We start from the raw sequence: 18056 nt of genomic DNA on the forward strand, positions 1-18056 counted from the left end.
GATTTGGCAAAATTAAGTGATCCAAGAATGAGCAGGGTGAAAAAGATGACAGCAGTTCCTGAAGCTGTAGAGCATATAAAGACAGTGTTGGTCTTGATCTGAAACCTTTGGATGGCACTCTTTTGTAAAAAAGGATATTAGCAGCAGTCCTTTTATTTCATAACTTGCTCTTTAGTTTTAAAAGAAAATCTAGAGCAAAAAGGTTGAAGATTTTTGGGATAGAAAAGGTAATGATAGTATGACCAAGGAAAAGGATCAGTGAGAAAGGAACTCATTTGGTGTAGCAGTCAGTACTGACTGAATATATTCAGTGCAGCTCAGACTTAAAGGACCATTATATTACAGCAGATGGTGTCCAAATGGAAGAGTCCCAATAATGCTCCATAAGGTAGATACTTGCTCGTACTTAGTTATAAGCATTCTTCCTTTCCTCTTCTTCCTCTTCCCTTCTTTTTTCCTTCTTCCAGTCCCTGCAGCTTTTTTGCACATGGAATTCCCAGTCTTTAGTTGGAATTGCCGTACAGCTTAAAACCAACATTTGTAATACAGTATTGGTGGTTTAGCTTCATACTTACGTGTGTATACAAAAATGTAATAACTTTATTTTATATTTGTGTTTATATATTTAAAATATTAGGCCTGGCTATATTAGTTGCTTGTTCTGCCAAACTATTACAAATCGAAGGAAACTCTCCAGTAATTTTTGAAGGATTCTTAATCAACTTCCATTCCTGACTTTTGCTGTTCTTTTTCTGTGCTTTTTTTTGAAGCATTAAGTGGGGATTGTATGTTAGGATCAGGTGAGCATATCACACATGCTCCTTTTCCTGTGTTTGCAGGAGATGAGCATTGATAAATCGCTGCTGTAACCTTCACCACTTCCCCACTGCACTGTGTGCCTATGCTCCCAACAGCTCCCATAATATTTTTTTTTTCTTAATTCCTTTCATTGCTCAATGAAAGAAATAAGTAGATGTCTCCTTAGCAAATCCGTGTTTATCCCTTGTATTCTGGCACATAAGATACTACAGGAAATGCCATATTTTCAAGTTTATAACCTGCTACTTTTGAAACTTACAACCTTTCAACTAAGTGCATAGATGTTGTGGTGGCTTTATGCTGCTGGGCAGCTGAGCTCCACCAGAAGTGCCCTCTCACTCCCCCTTCTCAGCAGAAGAAAGGAAGAAAAAACATGTGGGACAGAAAAAAATAAAAAGCTTATGGATTGAGATAAAGGTAATTTAATTAAAGGGAAAAGAAAGAGGGGAAAAAAAAGCCACACAGAAGCACAGAGAAGAAAAAAAAAATACTTCCTATCAACAAGCAACATTCAGCTATGTCCCAGGAAGCAGGGTCTGTATACACGTAGTGGTTGTTTGGGGGGAGAGACATCTTCATAACAAGAGCACCCCCTCTCCTTCCCCTTCCCCAGCTTTTATTGCTGTGTGGCACCACTTGGTATGGCATATCCCTTTGGTTGGTTTAGGTGAGCTGCCCTGGTATGTCCCCTCCCCACCACTTGCCCATCCCCAGCCTGCTGGCTTTGGGGGCTGGAGGGAGTCTTGGTGCTGTAGGGCACAGCACAGCACAGCAATAGACAAAACACTGGTGCAATATCAGGGTTGTTTGTGGTTTGATACCAATGCTGTTCTACCTACAGGTGCAGAACATTGCACTCATATATGGGCTGCTGTGGGGGAAATTAATTCCATCCCAGCCAGACCCAGCACAGGTGTCTCAAAAACGCAGTAGGCAGTGGTGATCGTAGGCAAGGTGATTAGCATGTGGAAGAGGCTTTTGAGTAAAGAGGTCTTTCAGAAAAATAGACTTGTGTACTACAGCAAGTGCTAAGACAGTAGGAGTAAGAGAAGGTTCCCTGGCTATTATTTCTCCATTAGATAATCTGCAGGTTATATACATGGAAAATATGGTAATTTTGCAATATACATGTATATATATAATTAAGTTTAGCTTCTGTTTAGAGTCTGTTTCTGCTTGCAGTCTATGTTTGATGAATGACCTTAGTACCGTCTCTCAAAATTCAATCATACTGTTAGTGAAGAAGTGCAGTGGAGTTAAAGGATTTATCATTTTCACCACTGTCTTTAAGATTGCTCAATTATTCACATTTTGTTGTTTTCCATTTTATACTTGAACTTCCATTATTGCAGATGATGACACCAGCCTCTTGAACTGCTTTGGTAACAGCAAGATTCCAGTTATAAAAATCAACTTTTCAGTTTGTGTCACATTTTTGAAGTGTCTTAAACCTATCCCTGCTTTTCCAGTCATAGAGAAAATGTGTGTTTTTCTTTAGCATCTCACAAACACATTTACATATATATGGGTGGTGTTCATGCCATAAGAGCAGCTCCAGATTACAGATGGCTTTCTTTCATTTCAAAAAAACAGGAAAATAGAAATAGATTTTTTTAATCCTGTGAGATATGAATATATCCCAGGGCATAAAAACTTAAATACTGTTTAAAACGTTTTGCAAAAAAGTTCACAAGTTTTCATGATGACAAAAGTTGTCAGTTATTAGCTTCCTGTACTACATTTATCATAATACAGTTAGAAAAAAAAAAAGCTAGAAGACGGTACATTGTGATAATGGGGAAGTGATTCTTGTATATCAAGAATCAAAGCAGCACTCTCTATTGCAGTCTCCTATTGCAGAGGACAGAAAGTGTAAGAAAGCATCCCAAGAACAAAGTCAGGATTAACCTATGATTTGTAAAGTAGTTTGGGATCTTCCTGGATTAAAAAACAATGTAAGTGCTTAATATTTCATCATTTTCTTTCTTGTTCTAGTTTAAATGCTGTGGCGGCTAGCAAATGTGACATCCATCTCCAAGAAGGGCCGGAAGGTAGACCTGGGAAACTATAGGCCTGTCAGTTTGACCTCAGTGCCAGGGAAGCTCATGGAGCAGATTATCTTGAGTGTCATCATGTGGCACTTGCAGGGCAACCAGGCGATCAGGCCCAGTCAGCATGGGTTTATGAAAGGCAGGTCCTGCTTGACAAACCTGATCTCCTATGACAAAGTGATGTGCTTAGTGGATGAGGGAAAGGCTGTGGATGTGGTCTACCTTGACTTTAGTAAGGCTTTGGACACCGTTTCCCACAACATTCTCCTCAAGAAACTGGGTCTTGGCTTGGACTGGTGTACGCTTCGTTGGGTTTCAAACTGTCTGGATAGCTGGACCCAAAGAGTTTTGGTGAATGGAGCTAAATCCAGTTGAAGGCTAGGACCAACATAACTGTAAAAACATAAGAAGCTTAAAAACTAAAACAAAACTAGGGAAATCGCTTTCTGATCCTGGAAGAGCCAGATCATGAAACTGGCTTTGCACTGTGTATCCCTTTTCCTGCCTGGACCTTTTACGTGATGTCAGGGCAGGGAGACCAGCAAAACGGATGGGAGACTTGGAAGCAAGCACCTCAAATTCCTTAATGCTCCAATTTTTGTTTACTTGCCACTACACTATAATTATGGAAATAAATGGAAATGTTTAATTTTGAATTTCACAACTTTCATTTAAACAATTCAAGATACATAAATAAGTGCTTTCTTTGTTGTTTTTAGAAATTCACTACTGACGTGAAGACAATATGCAAAGCTTCTGCCCACTTCAGTCTGAATCCCAGCAAACCTTCTAAATGTTGATAGGCACTGCTTCTTCTGTTGATACATAAATAGCACATGTGGTTCATTTCATGCCTATTCTCTTTTTGCTTTTGTTCTGTAATAGACCCAATAATGCAACATTTATTTCTTCACATTCGTGTAAACTGCATATTCATTGAATATGAGATGATCGATATTCCCTATGTAGTTATTTCTCAGCCTGTCCATCAACCTGGGACTGTCATATTCATCAACATTATGAAAGTCTTTCCTTTAAATGAACTGTACAGTTAAAGTGATTTAACTATCTTAAATGTGGTAATGAATTGTCAGAAAACATCAATTAGTAGAAAAGTGAGTAGTTAAATGGAAAGCTGAAAGTTATTGATAAATGAACTCTTCATGCTGAGAAATGAAAGCTAGTCAAAATACTGGAAACCAATTCTGAACAACTTCCATATTTAAATTTTCTCTTATATTTTGAGTAGATTTTCTTGCAGCCAGATCCTTAACTTATCTAGATAATAACAGACAGAGAGTGTAGCACTGCTGAGGTAGCAGATAGCATTTAATTCATGTGAAATTAGAAGAAATCAGTTAAGACTGCAATTTTACTGTATAATGTAACAACACTATAGTGTCATATACAGGAATGAGTATGACATTGCAAGTTTTATCAACAAAACCCATCATTTCTCTCACAGCAAACACCACTTAATTTTAAAGATGGTTAGAGCTATTTGGATAGTTCTTTCTCCTACCCCTTACCTTCACCTTGGAGTCAGATGCTCAACAGCACATACACTTTTCATACTGAGAAATAAAATGACAAGCTCTGAAGCTCCTTGCATAGATTCTGAAGTATCACAGAGAAACTTTAAAGCATCCCCAAGCACTTTTCAAATAAGCTGAGTACAACTTCTGAGCTTCAAGGAAAAGTACTCATATATATATATTCATGCCTCAGTCTGTCCGTTTCACACTTCAAAGGTGTCCAGGCTGGGTGATTTGAACTTCATATCTGCATTTAAAAATCCAGTCAGGTGCTCAGAGTCACCCTTGATTAGATCTGTAAATACAAATGTAGCTGAAAATCAGCTTAGCTGCATTTGACATATTGTTAAGAGCAGCTGTATCTGGCAAATGCAAGAAAGAGCGAGTTGATCCATACTTGTATTGAATATGCAACCTCAGCTGAGTTAAACTTGACTGGCAGGGAGCAAAAACTTATTGCTAATAAATGCAATTAATTGCTTTTAGTTTTCTAGAGTCTAAATAAGGCAGATGGACAAGAAAGTGAGAGGGATAATCAACAGCTTCAGCCAAGACTTTGCAGGTGGCAGAATAGAGATGAAAGGGAAAGTGGCAAGGAGCTGGCGTTACTGATCCAAACAGGAAAGCCTTCCTGCATTCATGGAAAGTTGCAGCAGGATTTCTGAGTAGGAAATTTGGCATAACTTACAAGATTCAGAAATGAAGAAAATATATCTTGAAAAATTAAAAAAGGGGGGAGGGGGAAGGAAATGATGGACAGAATATTATCAATCTTAAATAGGCTACACCTCAGAAAACTACTAAAAACCTGTAAAATTACTATATATGTACACTGTGTGTTTTTAACAGAAGTGAGAATGAAGAAGAAGAAAGCAAAAATCCAGTGGAAATAAGAGCCTATGAATTAAAATCCCATTGCTGTTAGTGTCTGGGAAAGTCAACTCCAGCATATATTTTAGTTATGAAGAAACAGATAACTTACCTCCTAACTCAAGGAGGAACAAGCAAGTAGTACAGCTGAAGGTCATGTACTGACCAGTTCATATCTCAGAATTATTACTAAACAACAGCTGTATGTAATAATTCTTTTATAGAGTTGCAGAAGATCTGTTCAAGTATGCTAACATTTCTGCATGAAATAATGGCACACTGTAGAATTCCAAACAATAATCATAAAAAGCTGATGTGATGATGCTGAATCTATGACCGTACATGGTAACAATGTCAGACAATTATTTGCAGTGACAGTTGAGTTCACAGATCTCCCACATCATTACTTTAATTGTTACTGTTCCCCGATTAGATCATGATGCAGCAAGCAATTAGGCATTTCATCAGAAAAGTGATAAAGCATGTTTGTATGACCTTGGTTTTATAATGATCTTTCACTGCACAGTTTAAGAAAAGGCCAGCAATTAGACACAGTCAGTTTGTTCATCATTAGGAAAGTATCAGATAAATGGTTGTTTAAGTCTCAAAAGTAAAATAGATCAAAAAGCATTGAAATTTGGGGAACATTAGAGTCATTTTACTGTCCATTAGGTCAGGAGAGAACACACCAATCAGGAAACCATTTTCAAGAACTGAAAATGTTATGGAGAAGTTACATTACCAACATTGTAATAAATATATGTACACAGGTATCTATAACCATAATTGTAAAGAAAATCTATTCACTGGAAAAAAAAAAAAAAAAAAAAAAAAAAAAACACCTCTGAAAAGACTTGGAAGTCAACTGTAAAATGTTTCTTGGAAATCACAAATGCTAGGGAGGTGAACCCAAATTTAAGACATTAAACAGAAGGAAGATGACAAATGCAGCTCAAACAATTAAAAATGCCACTAATGGCAATGTCCAATGGCAGGTGTTGACATGGTCCCAAAACAGAACAAGTAGGCAAGCCTGAGACATAGTACTTTAAACATCAGAGAAGACAGGCTAGTCAGCACAATTACATAGCCTACACAGAGCAGCATCACAGGAATAATTGGTTGAAAGTGGGCACACAGCTTAAACTACAGGAACCTATGTAAAAAGTAGCTACGTGGGAATAAAATAGACCGGCTCACTTTACATCCTGGTAGGGTAATCTGTTTCCTGTTGTTTGTGAGTGCTGGTAACCTGTTACTTACGCTCCAAGAGCCTGAAAGATGGAATAGTGGTGGAGACATGGCCATTTACAGCAAATGTTAAAAGCAGCGATGGAAAGGTGTTTGCTCAGAGGTTCATGCAATCACTTTGCAGAACAGTGACTGATGGGCTTAAATCTAAAATGGTGCAAGGTCTGCCTGCAGTTTTCCTGAAGGATGGATGCTCTAGCACATAGCTGAGTAGTTTATGCACAAAGGAGTCTTCATAGTTAAGGGAACTTTGTGATAATAGTGGTGAGTCATACCACTGAGGTGGATTTGCATTAGAGCAATTCTTTGCAGTCATTAAAGTGATGCTGCTCTGAGAGCTGAAACACAGTGAACAGCCTGCCTCCTTCCTGTTGAAAAACATTACTATCACATAGCAGCATGTGGAAAAGTAGTTGCAGTGAGTTTCATCAAAAATTATAGTAAACTAATTAAAGTCATTAAGTATATTCTAGGTTGATTAGTGATACAGATTTTAATCAGTCATGCAGACAAGGGCGGCAAGATATTTTCCATTGCATTCCCAACTTCTCAGCTCTTGGAAGTGATACGTCATTGGGAGCTGATGAGCACAGTACCTTTCATCAGTATTATGCTAGTAGGTCATCTCGATCACAGTTCCACCTAAAATATTCTAAAGAAATTCTGATTGGAAAGCAGCCAGAATTCACCCTTTCTAATCACCAAAAAACTCTCAGTGACTGAAGCTAATATAACTGATACCATCTACAAAAAATGCTTGCTTAATTTAATTTTTTAGACATTTTGAAGAAAATTGTATGGGGGGCTGCGGGTTGACTTTTTCTTTTTTACTATTCAGTGAAGCCTCTCAAAGCTCAGAGTAAGAATGGTGTTCCAGCTGAAAAGAGCCCTACTGTTTGCTTGCACTACTAAAAGAAGATAAAATGTGATGAATTTTGTAAATGTGTTAAGAATACAAACAAATTGTGATGCTATTGAAACCAAAAATAAATTTGGTTCATCATTTGCCAGCTGTCGCTCAGGTTGACTCTTCTCTTTTCCTTGGAAATACATAAAGTAAAAGGAACTCAGATTGAAAATACCTGAAGCAGTCCAACAACTATTCCAAATACTTAACTTGAGTATATCCACAAGATGATGCTAGCAGAAATGGGGCAGGTTTTGGAGGGGTTACAGACAAGTAAAGTAACAGAAAAAGGGCTTGCACAGCATTAGGATAGTGACAAAAGTAATCCACATCTTCCCATTTTAAGTCCCGATCTTCCAGTGTTTGTTGCATGGGAAATCTCTGTCTCATTTTCTTAGTTCCTTTATTCCATTTAGATTAGTGCAAACATGGTCTGGAAAGCTTTAGAAAACAAAAGTAATGAAAAACTAAGGAACTGGCTGTCATTTATCCTATCTTTCTTAAAGTCAGTTCTCATGACCACTGGCTATAGCTGGAGTTACATTCTGCTCCTATATGTTAGAGAAGTAAATAAATACTTGATAGTCTGAGATGTATTTATCTTCACAGTGCTTATGTACATTTTGTTATTTCAGTTTGAGAGATGAGGCAGAAAAGCTTACCTGTTGCAGAGGGCCCTGCTGGAAGTATTTGACAAGAGCAGGAAACTGGCCCAGCCCTCTCCCCCCAGGCTGCAGTTTCCAGGGGATCAGACCTCCTTGAAAACTGGGAGGCAGTAAGCCTGGGATAGTGGAGGTGAGCAGAAGGCTTTAGATTAGGGCTCCAACAGTCCAAGTGCAATGTGCTCTACACACAAACATAAGCGAACACTGATTTTTCCAACTGGGCTTTGTTCCTCACCTGACATGATGTGAGGAAATGCCATGGCAGCACACTGAGTAGGATTGCTTGCGCAGTGCAGTACATGATCTAGTGCTTTGGCAAGGTTCTAAGAGACTGCCAGAGAGGAGACAAAGGGGTCATGAAAGGATTTACAAACTGCTGCCTCTCCATGCAGTTTCTACGTGTCACTCCCTTAGTTCCATAAAGTGTTACAAAGATTAGCCATATGTCAAACTATAATATGGCTCTTAAGACAGAGCATACTGTTCTTTGCTTTGGTGTCTTAAATTTAGAACACCCTTACCTGGGCAGCAATGCTCCTGCTCACAGCTCCGAGGTCACACATTTTGTATTATGTAGTAGAAACAGGGGAGATAAGGTACACGGTAAAAGCACATCACCTGCCTGACTGTTCAGTTGTAGGTACTGCTGGTAGAGTATCCTGGAACCATCTAAGATACTTGAATACATTAGGCAACTACACACCATGTATTTCCTATGCTGTGTGGATAGCTAAGCAAGCTAATTATATTATTGAGTATATAAAGATGGAGATGCTAATTATAAGAGATGCTAATTAGTGAGTTGTTATCTCACTAGTAGTGGTGAGAATGCTGGAGGGAAACATCAGCTTCACTTGTGCCCGTAGCAGAAAACACTGCAATGGCAGATGCAAAGGCATTCAGAAAAGAGCTGCAGAGCTTGTTTGACTTAGGAAAGTCTGATAAACTGTGAGAAGTTTAAGAAGCTCAAGGATAAAAGAACATTAAAAAGCAATTTGATCCCAGTCTCTAAATTCTATGTGAGGAGATTTCAGATAATGGAGGGCTGTAGCAAACAAAGAAAAGAAAAAAACAACAATACCTGGTACATCAATTTATACATGTACAAATCTAGACTGGCAATAAAGAGCAGGATTAACCTCCATCAATTTAGCCATCTGAAATTCGGGCATCTACTCCAAGCAAGTTATTTAGGCCTCCTCACTAACACACTGAGAGAGGTGTTTTCCAGAGGGCTATTCAAACCACCTCTGTTAGGATGGATTGAATCACTTGGATGCCTCGCTCTCTTGGTTTTGTTGTTGGTCAGTATGTTGAAGATGACCTTATACACATCACTGACATTGAACCAGCTGAAGTTTGCATGTGTGTGTGTTCATTGCACTGAAGTTTTTTTTCAAGGTTGGTCATAGTCCAAGGAAATGTCTTGAGATGCACCAGAATACTCTTTATGTGTCATTGTAAAGCTAGGCATGATGGCTTCTGGAATATAAGCAAGAACCACAGGCTGGGAATGTAGGACTGCACAGGAGGCTAAGCAGAGGACCCTAAGCTGAACTGTTCTTTGAAATCTGGGTTAGCTGAGGAATATGTGAGGCTGGGTTCCCAGAAGACTCGTTACCAACATCAGTTTTTTCTAGCATTGCATTTCATCAGACTTACAGAGTAGTCAGAAAACAGGGGGCCACAGCTGCACATCAAAATCACACAGTGCTTTTTCCAATGGTTCCCTCCACTATTTGGGAACATGAGGGACAAACATGGCCTTCCTTCTCTCCACCTCTTCCAATAAATGCTTGATAATGCAGCTGCGGCATAATAGCTGCTGATGCCAGTGGGACTACGTGGTGGTTGCATAATCAGACCAAAGAATGGAAATCTCTGGGCAAATTCTCATCTCACCTGCGAAATCCTCATCTCTACTGCTCTGTGGGAACAGAAAGCTGATGGTTATAGGAGGGCTGAGAAGGTGAGGATTATTTTAGTGTGTAGCTGGCTTCTGATTTTTTATTTACAAGTGTTGTAAGATTGTAGTGGACACAAGAACATTGACACAGCACATCAGGATTCTCTGTTGCAGTGTGTGCATGTGATACTTGTTGAATTATTCATTGTGAATTATTACTTTCTTTCCGCTCTAATATTAGAGTGCATAGCTGAAAACCACAGTCATCACTGGTCAACTGCAAAACACATAAATATCTGTCATGAAAAAATGAGCATGCATTGGATCCACAATACAAATGTGCATCCACAAACAAGTGAATAAATAATGAATAATATGGAACTAACAGAGAATAACCACCAGCTGGCCTTAATAAATGCTCAAAACAAAAATCTCCATGATTCATAAATTATCATTCAAACCAAATGATACCAAGCAGAATACCTCCTCCAGATGACGCCAAGCACACACTGTTCTTTTTTCTCTGCACTCAAGAAATGCTCTTCAGTAGGGCTCACGCACTGCCACTAACCCAGAGAAGGGCGACGAAGCTGGTGAGGGGCCTGGAGAACAAGTCCTACGAGGAGCGGCTGAGGGAGCTGGGCTTGTTCAGCCTGGAGAACAGGAGGCTCAGGGGCGACCTTATCGCTCTTTATAGGTACCTCAAGGGAGGCTGTAGCGAGGTGGGGGTTGGTCTGTTCTCCCACGTGCCTGGTGACAGGACGAGGGGGAATGGGCTAAAGTTGCGCCAGGGGAGTTTTAGGTTAGATGTTAGGAAGAACTTCTTTACTGAAAGTGTTGTTAGACACTGGAACAGGCTGCCCAGGGAAGTGGTGGAGTCACCATCCCTGGAAGTCTTTAAAAGACGTTTAGATGTAGAGCTTAGGGATATGGTTTAGTGGGAACTGTTAGCATTAGGTCAGAGGTTGGACTCGATGATCTTGAGGTCTCTTCCAACCTAGAAATTCTGTGATTCTGTGATTCTGTGATTCTGTAACCCATGCACAAGGCGCCTGTTGCAGCTAAAGGAAACTTTGCAGCCCAGTGTCTAGATGCAGCCCTGGGATGATACAAAAACAATAAACCAGTCACAGTTCACTGTGATACAAAAATAATAAACCAGTCACAGTTCACTGAAGCTGAAGCATGTTTCTTTGTGAAGCTGGCAGTACCTCTCAGGTAACCAGAAAAGAGAAATTGCTTTCTTCCCTCCTTCACTCTGCTAAAATTAGCCAGGGTCCTTGGCTTCTTCTCCTTCCAAACCTCCACTTCTCCCATGACTTTTTATGTAGGAAGAGACATTCTGCACAGAGCTCTCTAACGTTCCTTCCAGCATGTGGTACTGCTCAGGTGTGGGCCTTGCAGGTGTTACATCTCTGCTCCTAACTACAAATAAAGTTAAAAATTATTTATTGCTTGGGTCATTATGTGCAGAGAAATATGAACTTCAACAGGAGACCAAACACATAACCATGTTACACTGCAAAAGCTTTGCTTTTTTTTTTTTTTTTAATTGTTCCCACAATTGTTCCATTAATGTTAAAAAGCTGTTGTGTTCTTAGTTTGAAGCGTCTTCAGACATTTATTAAAACAAAATAGTTTTAGGTTTCATACTGCTGGAAAAGCCACACAAATGGCTGAAGAAAAGAAAAATCCTACAGAAAAAGAACAGTTACAGGCAACATGATGACACCATATTTCATCCTACATTGAAATCCATCTCTCAACACAGAAATTACTATGTATTTTTTCTTGAGCTCTGAATCAGAAAGCTAGCCTTCTTGGTACTGAAAAGTGAAAGCAGAAAACAAGGCTTTTGGGTAAAAGAAATAACTATTTCAAGAAATACAAATTTTCCATATGCCATTAATAAGCCTTTTTTTCAAGAAATGAAAGAATATCCTGCATGGTGCTGAGAGAATTTAAAAATCTGATTTAACTGAGAGTAAATGTAAGACCCTGGGTTAAACCACAGGTTTGGGGTTCAATTCAAATTCAAGTGCAGAAATAGACTTTTCCCCCTAAATTGACTATTCGGCAGCTGGAACAAGTTCAGCCTCTGGAAGGAAGTAGCATAGGTGTATTGTTTCAGCTCTGCTGGAGGAAGAAGCAGCTATTCTAGAAGGCCTTTAATTTAGAGGAGAGAGAAAGAAAGAAAAAAAAAAAAAAAAAAAAGAAAGGAAAGGGGAAAGGGAAAGGGAAGAGGAAAGGGAAGGGAAAGGGGGAGGGGGAGGGGAAGGGGAAGGGGAAGGGGACGGGGGAGGGGAAGAGGGAAGGAGAGGAATGAAGGGGAAGGAGAAGGGGAAGGGCAAGGGCAAGAGGGAGGGGGAAGGAGAGGAATGTAGGTGGTGTTATCCTCTGTTGGCCTTCAGGACATGCTAGGCGGCAATTTTAAAAGGAGAGATTTGCCTGATGCCAAGGTGGCAAAGAGCACTGAGGCAAAAAGAGCTGTAATATAAGGAGCAGGCTATTCACCTGACAAAGGTTAGCTCACTTTGGTATAACTCAGTCCATCTTTCTTGAATTTTAGAAAAAAAATAAGCTACAGTTTCTATCTTGCCTGTGTACAGTTATGTGTAGAATCTGGTAGAGTACATGTATATACAGAAAACCGAGGGCCAACAAATATGAATTATAAATAATAGGTAAAAATATAACGTGATACACAGCTGTATATACAAATACATGTGTGCACTTGCCACCCCTATGCACATACCTACACACTTCCACATGGCCACATTTTTCCTTCACATGGTATGTTTTCTGCACAGCTCAATTTACTTCAAGTTGAAAACCATACACTTGTATGTATTTTAAAGCTAGCATTTGGCTTCAGCTCTAAGTGGCAAAGACCAATTATAACACTTAGTATTGACCATCCACCTGAGTAAAGATACACTGAGTATAGCCTTCAAAAACATCTTTTTAAATTTTGTCCTTCATTTATAAATAAATTATTGGCCACTGTGTGGCAAAAGAATTACAGAAAAGAAAAAAAAAAGTTACTATACTTAATGAAATAACACACTCCATAACTGCTCATCTTTCTAAATCAAACACTAATGTCATAAGCAAGTTTGTTTTGTTTTTTTCTTCTGTGACCTTTTTGTTTTTAAAGTACCCATCATATTGTTCTGGGGTATGTTAAGAGGTTGTACAAGCAGAGAATGGCTGTGTAGTAGCAAGCAACATCATATATCACATGGCGAGTTCTACTGTCTGCTTTTTCAACCTGGCTTTGCATTTACAGCAAGTAGTATCTTATAAATAATGTGGATCTGTAAATTCAAATTGTCAGCCAGCAAGGAAGGAGCCTTTTCCTCATATCATGCACTTGAATTTTACATAGAAGGGCATGCTCTTGTAAAGACTCTTGTACTTTTAATTGTGCTCTTGGAGTTTAGATGTATGGGTTGACACTGCTGTGAGCTCAGCAAATGTGAAGAATACTTGAATATCTTAGGTACATCAGAGTCCCTTTGTGGAAACAGATCTTGAAAGCCTGTAACATCAGCTTCTGGGAAACTGGGATGAGCTAAAATTGGAGACATTCAGATAATCAGTCCTTACCATTAATGTAGAAATATCAAAGGTTACAGATTTTTATTTTTAAAGGTTTGACAGCAATATCAAGAGCATTGGCTGGAAAACCACACACACACACACACACAAAATACATGTTGATCCCTGCCCCAAAGAATGCCCATCTATTGCCCCATCCACAGGAGCATGCAGGACTGCAGCATGACTGTCACCAGGCTGCTCGTCACAAGCCTCAGGGCTACACTTGAACCACTGGAAGTTCAAGAGGGAGGGGGAAAAATGTTTGGGGCCACACATACACATCTGGTGTAAGAAGCTGCTTTTCTTTACCAGGTGCAGCTATACGTGAGGAAATAGCCGCATGGCCTGGTTTTTCCATCAAAATCTTTTAGTATGTTGTAGCTCTTAAACACATGCATCAGATCTGCTTGTGAATAAACCTGAGGCAAAAAAGTTTCTAACAAGAACATGGAGACTACAGAACAGCTTCCATTTAGTAATACTGGATTGTAAATAGCACAGTTGGGTATATTTACTTAGAAAAATCTATATTTGCCTGTAAGAATAAGAGATTGAACATGATGGTAACAGAAATCCACCCTGGCATTATAAATTTTTATAATTCAGTTTTCAGCAGAGTGGGGCTTCTAATGCCCTAGGCTAGACATCCTGCTTCTGGATACCTGCACCTGAACTAATCACCCAGCAACTTACTGTAGAGCTGGTGCGGACAAAGGGAATCTCCACAGCACCATTTGCCCAACTTGATGCCCTTCACAGAAGGAGAACTGCTCTGCAGAGGTGCCTGTTGATTTCCAATAACAGTAAAGGGGCCCAAGGTGACTCCCTTGAAATGAAGGCATCTAGCCATTTTCTGAAGCAGTATGCCCACCCCGGAGCTCAAAGAAGCAGGAAAAAAAAAAAAAAGAAAAAGAAAAAAAAAAAAGGAAGAAGAAGGTTCATTATATGATACCCTTACTGAGTTTATCATCAGAATTCCTAGAAGTCTTAAAAAAAAATTGACAGTAGTTCAAACTATATATAATAAAACCAGTTTTTCTTATGAATCATGAAAATTAATCGGCTTTCAAGTGTATCAGTAACTTAACAGCTGCCACACAATAGCCTGCAGGAAAATTTGGCAGCAATCAGCCAGATGAATTTCAACCTCAATTCACGCAGCTGATTCGGACACTATGGGGAAGACCTGAGTGTTTCATAGATGTCTGGCAAATCAGGAAGTCCAGCCCACTTTCAGTTTTACTTATAGTTGGCTAGCCACTCTTTTAAGATGGTTTGGGAGTCCCAGGGTGTTTTGACTATTTATTTTAAATAACCTTAGCAGAAAGAAGAAAACATTTTAAGTTACTAAAAAATCAGCCTCAGTGAGGGAAGACACATACAGCTTTTCAGTGATCATCTTTCAATTTATGTCCTCAAACCTTAATCTGTTTTTCTGTTCAACACATAAATCAGAAGTTTGAATGTTTCATATTTCCTTTAAAAATACTCAACATTTCTCCAAGAGAACCAGATGGTTTCAGTCTCAAGAACTGTGTTCAGGAGTATCTGTCATTTCAGGAGCTATCAAATGAAAAACATTGCTACTAATTGAAAAATACTTGCCTTTAGAAGTGTAGGATTACTTCAGAGCCATTACACACAATTAATTATTTATGTTAGCCACCCTATTGATTTCAGTAGTGCACTGTGCTTTGTGAGAATTGTAAAATATGGCTTTCAGTAAAATATAGAGAAGATTGTATCCTGTGTGGTTTCACTCCTCTCCCACCCAACCCAGCTGATGGGACAAAAGATGTATTTATTTTGTACAATTACAGATAACACAGAACCTCTGCAGGAAACCCATCTTCTCCTTTAGTTTTGGTGTGTTAGCCAGGCACCACATTAATAACAGAAGCAAAGCCAGCTGCTGTTCCAGCACCTGCCATGCTGGGGGAGGCAGCAGGGGAGGCAGGTCTCTGCCCCTGCAGCTCCAGCTGTGCCCCAAAAGCCTCATCTCTGTCCAAAGCAGATCCCGAGCACCACATACCAAGGATACCAAGGAAGCAGCCAGGTTGTCTGCAGCCCCACTTCTCCCCCGACCCCAAGGCCTTTCCTCCGCAGGGCGGGAGCACAGCCAAGGCTTGGCTGGCAGGGTTGGCTGTCCACCCTTCTCCCATGCAAGGGCCCAAGCCCCAGGAGCACATCTTCCCTAAAATGCCTTTAAAGGCAAGGAACAGCTCCCAGCAGTGATGTGAAAGGAAGTATATTTTGTAGCCCCCAACCTTTAAAGGACTTGTAAACTCTCAATGTAGGCTAAAACAGGCAAGATTCTTAAGAAGTGGAAAGAGCAATTTATAATCCAGGTTTACCAACACGCATAACCTAAATTACTAAAAAGGAAATTTCTTTAAAATTGCACTTTCATAACTCATGCACTTGAATTTTTTGAGTAACCTTTTCTCAAGTATTGTAAATGGTCATTGCTGCTCTTGAATGTATTGTTACAATGCTCCAGTCTCTAAGACAGCTGACACAGCATTCACTTTTACAACATATTAAGCCTATATATGAGAATTACCTTACATAATACAGACAGGCAATTCTGCCCTGAAAGTGCATAGCTAACTTATATGTAAAATAAAGATATTTAAAGCCAACTAACAAGTACATTCTAAACATTCCTCCTGCTTGATCAGTTTAATTTATGAAAATAACTGTTAAGTGATTATCTTATTTAATGTTTCCCATAGCTACAGGTAATGAAAAACTCCAAGCTCTAACACTTTCCTGAGTAGAAACTGAGAATTTCCTGTAGCTATATTTAAATATATATATATACATACATAAAGTATCATCAATTCAGCTCAATATATTTTCTCTTCCCAGTACTCAGCAAAAAAGTCTTGAATTTTAAGCCACCGTCTCTTAGGAAATATTCTGTGCAAATATAATAAAATAAAATTTCATGAGACCAGTATTCCCAGGATATAAAAGCATACTGTTCTTAAATACTCTAAATAAATTGGTGAATTTATGTTAGATACAAAAAGAAATCTTGTTACCAGTCTCCTTGATTTGAGTTTTTACATACTGATATTCTACAGTTCCTTTGTACTAATCCTCCTTATTTTATCTGTGGAGCCTCTGAAAACAACATCATTATTTCTTAAATCCTGCCTATGACAACATTGTGGCACTTGAAAATCAGATTGACCCAATGGCTGGATCTGCTTTCAAAAGGTAGATACTCTACCACCACCACCTTGTCCCCACAGAAGAATATCACAGGCACATACATGTATATGCTTTCCACACAACATCAAATTCTGCTTCTTTATGTGCTGTCTCTCACTTCTTTTGCACGTTAGAGAAGATCCAGTTCTGATTGCAGGTGCTGAGTACCTTTCAGTGTCTGTGTCCATCTGCTTTTCCAGCTGTTTCCTCTGTCCTTACAGGGACCAGTGTGTATACTCAAATTCACACACAGGATTGTGCAAAACCAGCATTTCCCATGAGCGGCACCTAGCACTTGGGGTAGTGCTTCAACAGATTTCAGCCAACACCTCATCAGCTCCTTACTCTCACATCTCAACCAAACTTCTGCCCTGCAATTTGATTTCAGAGCATAGGGTTGTGCTGGGTAAATTTCTGAAATCAGGTGGGTTTATGTTTGGGACAAGGCCATAGGGAGCACCAGACTGGGAAAAAACTCCAGTGTCCAGGATCAACAGAAGAATATGCGCCTTGAGCAAAAGTGGTGGACAGCCTCAATGTTCAATGACTGGTTCAGAAGAGGGACTTGAGGGGCAAAGGAGCCTCAGAGCTGCTGCTGGTGAAGGATTCCTGCCATCTCTATTATCAGGTCATGAAACAGTTTAACCAATTACTGATCTATCCATTTATTATCATGGCTTATATTTTAGGGATGAATGGCTTCAACTGACGGTGAAAATTTTGCCTTTTCGTTGACTATTTCCATGCTAGCTCCAGATCAAAGTCACCAAAATGGATTCCAGCACAGGGAAAAGATGGCTATCAGTGATTTGCTTAGGCGTGCATAGTTTGCACTTTCATATTACAGCATGAAGTTATCAAAATGTGAAATGAGAATTTGTGTATGCATTTTAAGTTGATGCACAGCAGTGTTTCTCTTCACACGAGCACTTCAATTCAAATACTGCTCAGTGCTGATTATCATATTCCATTGTATTAGTTGAAAAGTATTTCATAAAGATTGTTAGGTTAGCAGCTCAGTCTCTCAGAAAATGGCACAAAATGAAGGTTTGCTGCTGTATCTCAGGTCACCATCCCTTTTGTCTCTACACTTTGGTGATGGAAACACCCCATTCAAGAGAAACTCAAGGTACTTCCTCAGATTTAAAGTCAATTTCCTTTGCACCTTAATCCCAAACATATTATTTGCCTTCCCCACATGTAGATTTAATGCTAATTATTGGCAAATAA

At 39.4% G+C, this 18056-nt stretch overlaps 1 protein-coding gene across 5 annotated transcripts in view; it reads left to right on the plus strand.

The window, feature by feature from the left end:
* SHISAL1 (shisa like 1) overlaps positions 1-18056 on the plus strand; it is a 79593-nt gene that overhangs the window by 51388 nt on the left and 10149 nt on the right. The window contains exon 5 of one of the 5 annotated variants that reach the window (XM_032207565.1): positions 3590-3608. The exons of the other annotated variants lie outside the window; for them this stretch is intronic. Coding sequence (XP_032063456.1) covers position 3590 — 1 coding nt within the window. The 3' untranslated portion in view covers positions 3591-3608. Of the gene's footprint in view, positions 1-3589; positions 3609-18056 lie in introns of those variants that run through there. 5 annotated transcript variants of the gene reach the window in all.

Source organism: Aythya fuligula, chromosome 1, assembly GCF_009819795.1.
Source record: "Aythya fuligula isolate bAytFul2 chromosome 1, bAytFul2.pri, whole genome shotgun sequence".
Lineage (NCBI taxonomy): Eukaryota > Metazoa > Chordata > Aves > Anseriformes > Anatidae > Aythya > Aythya fuligula.